Source organism: Phyllobates terribilis, unplaced genomic scaffold (genome assembly GCF_046119375.1).
Source record: "Phyllobates terribilis strain yellow unplaced genomic scaffold, ASM4611937v1 Scaffold_470__1_contigs__length_1423970, whole genome shotgun sequence".
NCBI classification, from domain to species: Eukaryota; Metazoa; Chordata; class Amphibia; order Anura; family Dendrobatidae; genus Phyllobates; species Phyllobates terribilis.
The window spans coordinates 1222512-1231607 of NW_027363230.1; the positions used below are offsets into that span (position 1 = coordinate 1222512).

General features: G+C 41.5%; 1 protein-coding gene across 1 annotated transcript in view; it reads left to right on the forward strand.

The window, feature by feature from the left end:
• The window catches only part of LOC141229266 (uncharacterized), a 51382-nt gene extending 47133 nt beyond the window's left edge, over positions 1-4249 (forward strand). The window contains exon 14 of the mRNA XM_073667452.1: positions 1370-4249. Coding sequence (XP_073523553.1) covers positions 1370-2976 — 1607 coding nt within the window. The 3' untranslated portion in view covers positions 2977-4249. The remainder of the gene's footprint in view (positions 1-1369) is intronic.
• The last annotated feature ends 4847 nt before the right edge of the window (positions 4250-9096 follow it).

Consider the following 9096-nt stretch of genomic DNA (forward strand, 5'->3'; position numbering starts at 1 on the left):
ACAAGGACATGAATGCGGTTTCTACGACAGGTGGAGAGCAGGAGGCATCTTCACCAGCATCATGGACACGGGATTGGCATGCACATACAACAGGTGAAGAGGCAGTGGTGTCACCCACCGACACTATTTCTGGTCCTGGCGTTCGGCCCAATTAGTCGAGTGCTTTGCTATCGTGTGCCTGGGCATGCTGGTGGTGGTCAGGCTGGTAGCTGTGCTGCCCCTGCTGATGCTGGCACAGTAGATGTTGCAAATGGCCTTTTTTGGGTTAACTGGACAGTTTTTAAAAAAGCGCCAGACTCAGGAAGACCTAACCCTTGGACTGGCAACTTCCCACGTGCTGGTATTCTGGAGAACAGTTGCCCGCCTTGTCTCTGTGGTCACGTCACTACCTCTTCCTGCCTGTTGTGGTGCTATGGATCCCACCTTCTCTGCGCTGCTGTCTTTGCTCTGCTTGTCACCTTCCCAGATTGGGTCAGTAACTTCATTTTCCACTATCTCGTCTTCCCCGTCCACACCCTTGTCTTCCTCCTGACTTACAAATATTTGGGTATCGCTAAGTGTGATCTCCTCCTGCTTGAAGCGAACACAAAAATTAGCAGGATTAAGAGCCCTAATATGACAAAATGGCAGAAAACCAGAACATTAGAAATCCCCATAAAGTGACTCCATTTTGGAAATTATAACCCTCAATGAATTAATCTATAGGACTAGTAACTATTTTGACTCCACAGGCACTTTCCGGAAATTAGCACGCACTGGATTTTGGAAAGTGAAAATTGCACATTAACCATTTTATTACCCAACACATAGTGCCCAGATTGTGCTCCAGGAGACACACACCGTAAATTGACTTGGTTCTTCTCACTATAGTAATGCCAAATTCATGGATGCTAAATGTGGTTTGGCACACTGCAAGGGTCAGAAGCAAGGGGGGCATTTTTTTTTGGGGAGAGCGGATATTGCTGGATTGGTTTATGGAAGCCATGCTTCTTTTTAAGAGCCTTTGAGCCACTAATAATGTGGAAACCTGTTTTTCCACTGACAGATAATGGACCTGAGTGGGGACTTGTTTTTTTGCAGGATGAGTAGAAGTTTTTATTGGTATTATTTTCGCCTACATAACATTGTTTAGTGGCTTTTTATTCCATATTTTGGAGGCAGAATGAACAAACAATTGAACACCACACTCTACTGGTTCATGCTATGAGGTTTTCTATTAGACTGTGAACTGTCATTGTCTTGGTGAATAATAACATTTTTCTACGTAACTGCCATTGTTACTAACAGTTAACAATAAGTAGAAATGTTCAAAAATATTACATTCAAGGATATTTTATTAAAAAATTATAATTGTTTTTATTCTTGGCAGATGACTGTACCAGGAGATCAGAGGGACAGCCGACATCTTCAATTTTTAAATCCGATGATCTTGAGATCCCACAAGATGCAATTAAAGTGAATGCCATTACTCCATATATATCATCATCCCTTCACAGCAAAGATCTGTCATCTGATCCATTGAAACAGATCCTGTCTTCTGATTTGTTACCGACTACTAAGGAAAATCAAAGTCACAAAATAAGCATTAAAAATCAAACTGCTCCTAAAGCAAATAATCCATTTTCACGTTCAGATTATGGAAATAGATTTCCTCTCCAAAAGTTTATTATTAAGAATCAAGACATTCACACAGCAGAGAATATATTTTATTGTTCCAAGTGTGGGAAATGTTTTAACCTGAAATCGAAGCTTGTTCGTCACCAGAGAACTCACACAGGGGAGAAGCCATTTTCATGTTCAGAATGTGGGAAATGTTTTATGAAGAAATCATCTCTTCTTAGTCACCAGAGAACACACACAGGGGAGAAGCCTTTTTCCTGTTCAGAATGTGGGAAATATTTTAGACATAAATGTAGTCTTGTTTTGCACCAAATAGCGCACACAGGGAAGAAGTCTTTTTCATGTTCAGAATGTGGGAAATGTTTTAACCGGAAACAGAATCTTGATAACCACCAGAGGACCCACACAGGGGAGAAGCCTTTTTCATGTTCAGAATGTGGGAAATGTTTTAACCGGAAACACAATCTTGATAACCACCAGAGAACTCACACAGGGGAGAAGCCTTTTTCATGTTCAGAATGTGGGAAATGTTTTAAATGGAAACAGGATCTTGATAACCACCAGAGAACTCACACAGGGGAGAAGCCTTTTTCATGTTCAGAATGTGGGAAATGTTTTAACCGGAAACAGAATCTTGATAACCACCAGAGAACTCACACAGGGGAGAAGCCTTTTTCATGTTCAGAATGTGGGAAATGTTTTAAATGGAAAACAGATGTTGTTATACACCAAAGAACCCACACAGGGGAGAAGCCTTTTTCATGCTCTGAATGTGGGAAATGTTTTAGCTGGAAATCACATCTTCGTAGCCACCAGAGAACCCACACAGGGGAGAAGCCTTTTTCTTGTTCAGAATGTGGGAAATGTTTTAACCGGAAACAGAATCTTGATAACCACCAGAGAACTCACACAGGGGAGAAGCCTTTTTCATGTTCAGAATGTGGGAAATGTTTTAAATGGAAATCAGATGTTTCTATACACCAAAGAACCCACACAGGAGAGAAGCCTTTTTCATGCTCAGAATGTGGGAAATGTTTTAGCTGGAAATCACATCTTCATAGCCACCAGAGAACCCACATAGGGGAGAAGCCTTTTTCATGTTCAGAATGTGGGAAATGTTTTATCCGGAAACAGAATCTTGATAACCACCAGAGAACCCACACAGGGGAGAAGCCTTTTTCATGTTCAGAATGTGGGAAATGTTTTATCCGGAAACAGAATCTTGATAACCACCAGAGAACCCACACAGGGGAGAAGCCTTTTTCATGTTCAGAATGTGGGAAATGTTTTAACCGGAAACAGAATCTTGATAACCACCAGAGAACCCACACAGAAGTGAGGCCTTTTTCCTGTTGAGAATGTGGGAAATGTTTTAACCAGAAATCAGATTTGATTAAGCCCCAGAGAATTCATACAGGGGATAAGCGGTTTTCATGTTCAGAATGTTTGACAAGTTTTAACTGAAAATTGTATCTTCCTAATGGGGTTGTCCAATACTAGGGCAACCACTTGTCATTCCTCATGTTTGGCCTCATTAAAATAAAAACACTCATACTCACCCTCTGTGTCGTCGCTGTTCCAGCCATGTCTGCACTTGTGTACCCGGGCTATTGTGAGGTTGTTACATCACACGAGCGCTGCGCCCAGTCAGCGCCAGCTTCACTGTCCCCGACTTCAGACAGATTGAACAACAACAGGAAGCCAGGGCTACAGCTGCTTTCTGACTTTCTCTTATTGTTCGATGTGTCCAAAGGTGGAGACAGTCATGCCAGGGCTGATTGGGCACAGGGCTTACATGACGTAACAACGTCATATAATCCCTGGAAATGCAAGTGCTGACACCACTAGAACGGCACAGGCATGGGAAGTTTGTATAATTGTTTTTATTTTAACAGGACCAAACATGAGAAATGAGAAGGGGTTGTCTAAGTAGTGGACAGCCCCATTTAAAGATCAAAAATCCCACACAGAGAGAAGACATTATCATACCTAGAGTGTGAGAAATGAATTTCTGGAAAATCGTATTTTGTTGACCATCAAAAATAACTCAGACAGGTAGAAACTATATATGTTATTAACATATTGTACGTACGTATTGTGTGTATGTAAATGTGAATCAGAGCTCTGTGTATATAAATATGCATATGTAGCAGAGCTGTGTGTATGTAAATGTGCGTATGTAGCAGAGCTGTGTGCATGCACTGTCCATGCAGCAGTGTTAGAAAGACCACATGAGCCAGGGTTCATCCTATTGATTGCTGTACTCCTTTCCCGTTGGTATAACAATTCTCAGACCATGCAGGGTAGGGGACCACACTCAGATAAGACTTTATTGGATCAACAACAGTTAACAGCATATACTACAATCCCATTGGCTCACTGGGGATTAGAACCTCAGCGACTTTGGGGCATTTAGGGCCAATCTGCTGCCAACTACCAGGATGATGAAGATTCCCCACGGGACCCACAGGATTTTAAGAGTGTTAGTGTGGAATAATGGGCCAAAATCACACCTGGGCAATGCATGTGACTAGTTTCTCCATACAGGAGGTATCTTGAAGCTGTCATCGCCAGCAAAGGCTTTTGTGTGAAGTATTAAATAAACTTAAGTAAGTGAGTTAAATACTTATTCCCTGTGTCATTTCTCTTTATTACAAATAACTTAATTTTTGGCCATCTTTGGTTTGATATCTTTAAATAGTTAGGTCCAGAAAATATTTGGACAGTGACACACGCGAGCACGCGATCCAGACTACGCTCTATGTAAGTATGGGTAAGCGACCAGTGAGCGTATGGCGCAACACCCTGGGTTCCACAGCCTGGAATCCGTGTTTAACGCCCTCCGTACGGTCACTGTCAGCTTCACGATAGCCCAATTATTAATAGTCTCTGCCACCACCGGCCGAGTTTGAAATATAATACAGGCCTGGCCGGATGCCTGCGTTTTGGTAGCATATGGCTTCGGGGAAGGGAACGATTACAGAACAAAAGAAACAGGACTATTAAATTTTATATTTAATCCAAAAGGGAGGCCGTGTTTAGGAAAAATATATTCAAGGATGTTACAAGGGAGACATGAAAATACATACGCAGTTACATAAAATAAACAGGGTAAAAAGAAGACAACTTACTCTATACGATCACGGAGATGATTCAATATAGGTGGAAGAGGGGCTCCCCAGATGGATTATAATGTTATTGAACAGGACCCGTTGCTTATAATTCTTATTCCCCCCTGGCAATGAGTGCTTCTGTACTGTCCATGAGTTCTTTTATACCTAAGGGGAGATCTGGCCACACGCCCCTTGTGGTGACATCATGTGGACCGGTCTCCAGCCTGAACATTTTTATTAAAAACGCTAACTTCTGCAATAACTCATCGCTCGTTGATCGCAGAAGCTTGCAAACTACGCCATTTTTTCCCTTATGATTTTAGCTTTATTTAGATATCACACATCACATAGCTGCAGTCTGCTATTCTGGTGTTTTTGTTCTTCCGCTCCCTGATTTTGGTTACAGCCCTGGAAAACTACCTATACATTCCTGGGCTGATTTGGTCACTACACAGATGGGTCCCGTTACTGTCGGACCTATGGAACTCACAAGATTTCATATTTCATATCGGAGTCAGTGCATCTACAAATTTTCCTTTGAGGCTCGGGAATTGTTTGTGAGGGCCTTTGAACGTAACGAACCATTTCCTCTTTCCTCCAAACTCTGGCCTGGGAGAAGGTGTCAATCTATCTCAGGTCTGTGTTAAGAGGAGATACATTTGCATTTTAGCTTGTAACACTTCATGGTAGGCATGTTTGTTTAAAGCCTTTTGGCTGTGGGTGATAATTTGCAGGAAGACACTGGATAATTGTCATCTCTGAACAAACACTACAGGAGAGGGCATGGGAGAAGGGGCTAATATTCTGTTATGTCCCTGACATTAATATTTTCCTGACACACATCATAATTGGATGTAGGGTTTAGGAATTACAGCTCTTTAATATGGGGCTGCATCTTTTTCAAGGGACCAAAGGTAATTGGACAATTATTTCAAAAGCTCTTTCACTGGCTGTATGGGCTCTTCCCCCATTAATCCATCATCAATTAAGAAGGTAATAGGTCTTGTGCTGATTCCAGGTGTGGCTTCTGTATTTGGAAGCTGTTACTGTGACCCCATAACACAGAAAAGAGCTCTCAATGGAAGAGAAAAGATCAAATCTACCAATGATCAGAAATATTAGGAGTTGCTAAATTAACAGCATGGTATATTTTGCAAAAAAAAGAAAGTTCATTTCTGAGCTTGGGGACTCAAAAAGGTGTGCACGCCCACTGAAGGAAACCGTGGTGGATGATTGCAGAATCCTTTCTATGGTGAAGAAAAGCCCCTTCACAATATGAACCTACGTGAAGAAAACTTTCCAGGAAAAAGGTGTTTCAGTGTTTAGGTCCACCATAAAAGAGCAGACTTCATAAGAGCAAATAAGCAAATACAGAGGGTTCACCACAAGGTGCAAAGCATTCTTTGGACAGATGAAACTAATATCAACCTGTATAAGAAAGATGGGAAGAATAAAGTTTGGAGAAGGCTTGAAACGGCTCATGATCCAAACACAGCACATCTTCTGTAACACATGGTGGAGGCTGTGTGAAGTTTCAGGCATGCTTGGTTTCCAATGGCCGATATTTTCTGCTCAGATACCACCAAATGCAGTAAGGTTGATTGGACGGCGTGTTACGATACAGGCACAGTACTGCTGGAAACCAGTGGCCAAAGGAGCATGAGCAGAAGCAGAAGTTCTTGTAGTTGGCAAAAGGAGTTGTAGGAAACAATCCGTAGATAGGTGTGAACAATCTAGGAAAGAATGTTCAGGAGCTTGGAGACTGGAAACTAGGCTAACACCTAGACACAATACTCAAGCAATGAGTGAGTCCATGCGGCTAAACAGGAAACAAGATTGATCCCACAGGATCAGAATCTGCCATAGTAAAGGGCAATTGCAGAACACAGCAACAGCCTCCAGTGGTAAGGAGCGGAATAGCAGCACAATTATTAAGGTGAACAATAGCAGCCACTAGTGGTCAAACTGTAGAAGGACAACTGGAATTCTAACATTTCTTCCCCCTTTCAACAGCGGCCTCTGGATGATGCTTGGCTTGGTTTATGTGGGTATTTTTGGGGAAACTTTAAGCAGTCGAAGATCATTGACAGGTTCCCAGGAGTTAGCTTCAGGCGCGTACCCTTGCCACTTTATTAATTACTGCAACTTGTTTCTGAATATTCTGGAATCCAGAACCTTTTCAACTGTGTAATGTTCTTGCTCATCCACTTTAATTGGATCAGGAGGGGGTAGACAACAACCTGGAAAATGATTTGGATCAAATGGCTTTAGTAAAGAGACATGGAACACTGGATGTATCTTCATTGTTGTGGTCAGTTGAAGGCGAAAAGCTACTGAGCTAACTTGTCCAATTATTTTAAAAGGATCAATACATTTTTGACCCAGTTTTGAAAATTCTGCCATAGGAAGCAAATGAACCCAGTCATCCTGGAGATGACAAATGTAGCATCTGAGATATTGCTCTAAGGTTTGGTTTGTGCGTTCAGTTTGCCCATTAGATTGGGGATGGAATGCAGAAGATATACTGACATCAATGTCCATTGCTGCATAAAAATTCTTCTAGAAGCTTGATGTAAATTGTGTTCCACGATCAGACGACTTCATCTGGAACCCCATGAAGACGAAACACATTTTGAATTACAAGATCAGCAGACTCTTTAGAAGATAGTAAACCAGTGCAGGAGACAAAATGTGCTGCTTTGGTGAGTTGGTCCACCACTACTAGGATTGAACGCTTTCCCTTTTTTTAAACTGGTAGTTCAACAATAAAGTCCATAGATGTAGAGCCCTAAGGATGAGATGGATTTTTACAGAGGCTGGAATAATCCCATTGGTGATGTGCGGGAGTATTATACATGGCACAGGTGCTATAGGAAGATACATATTGTTTAACATCTTTTTGGCAATTGGGCCACCAAAAGAAATGAGAGAGAAATTCTTGTGTTTTTTTAATTCCTTTGTGTCCTGCTAACTTGGAGTTATGGATTAGTTTTAATACTTTAAATCTCACAGATTCTGGAACATAGATGCAATGATACTTTATTTTGAAATGTAAGAGATATATCATCTGGTGGATGCAGAAGAATTGGGTCTGTCTCGTATGCTTCTCGTATATCTTCCAGCAAGTCTTTGTTATGGATCACCCCCAGGAAGTGGGACTTAGGCAGAATAGTTGGGGGGGGGGTTCTGCTGTAGAAGGATCTTTGGAGAAGATCCTAGATAAAGCATAAGCCTTACTGTTATGGGAGCCAGGTCTGTAAGAGATAACAAAATCTATTATGAAAGAGACTCCCATCGACAAACATTTAGCAGACCTGATCATTTCAAGGTTACGGTGGTCAGTTAGAACAACAATTTGTTGAGCTGCTCCTTCTAGATGATGTCTATATTCCGTTAAAGCAGCAATGATAGCTAAGAGCTCTTTGTTCTCCAAATCATAATTCTTCTCTGACACAAACAACGGGAGAAATGAGCACAAGTATGTAGCAGATCTTTTGTTCCTGTTCTTTGTGATAGAATGGCCTCCACTGCACCGTCTAACGCATCCACTTCTACAATAAAGGCATTTTCAGGATTGGGATGAATTAGTATAGAAGCTGTGGTGAACTTCGTCTTCAGGCAAGAAAAGCATCTTGTGCTTGAGGAGACCAAACAAACGATATGCCTTTCTTTGTTCATTTGCTGATTGATGTAATTATACCTGAGCATTGCAAAGTCCAAATGACATGACTAAGTACTCATAGTGTCCATAACGTGATCTGAATGCTGTTTTCTATTCATGACCTGGTCTAACACGAACCAAGTTATATGCCCCTCGAAGATCTAGTTTTGTGAACAATTTTGCATGACAAACTCTGTCCAGCAACTCAGGGATCAAAGGCAGAGGGTAACTATTCTTTACAGTAATTTTATTCAATTCTTTGTAATCAACGCTGGGTCTTAAGGAACTATCTTTTTGACAAAAAATATAGGCGCACCTGCTGTTGATGAAGATGGACGAATAAACCCTTTAGCTAAATTTTCATCGATTTATACCCTTGAGTGTTTTTAATTCTTGCTCTGCCAGTGTGTAAACGCTTCCGAAGGTAATTGCTGCTCCAGGCAATAGTTCAATTGGACAATCATATGGGCGATGAGAAGGGAGTTTGTCAGAGTTTTTCTTGTCACATACATCATCAAATTCTTTATACACAGATGGTAGTTTAGAAGATTATTCAGGATTGTGAAGACCCGGGGTCTTCCGTCGGCGTAACGCTACTCAGACAGCACAGGGTGAGGGTAAAACAGCGTGGCAATACTTTGACCCACAAACTGACAATAAACACACAGAACAATCCCATCATATGCCCAAGATGGAACATTA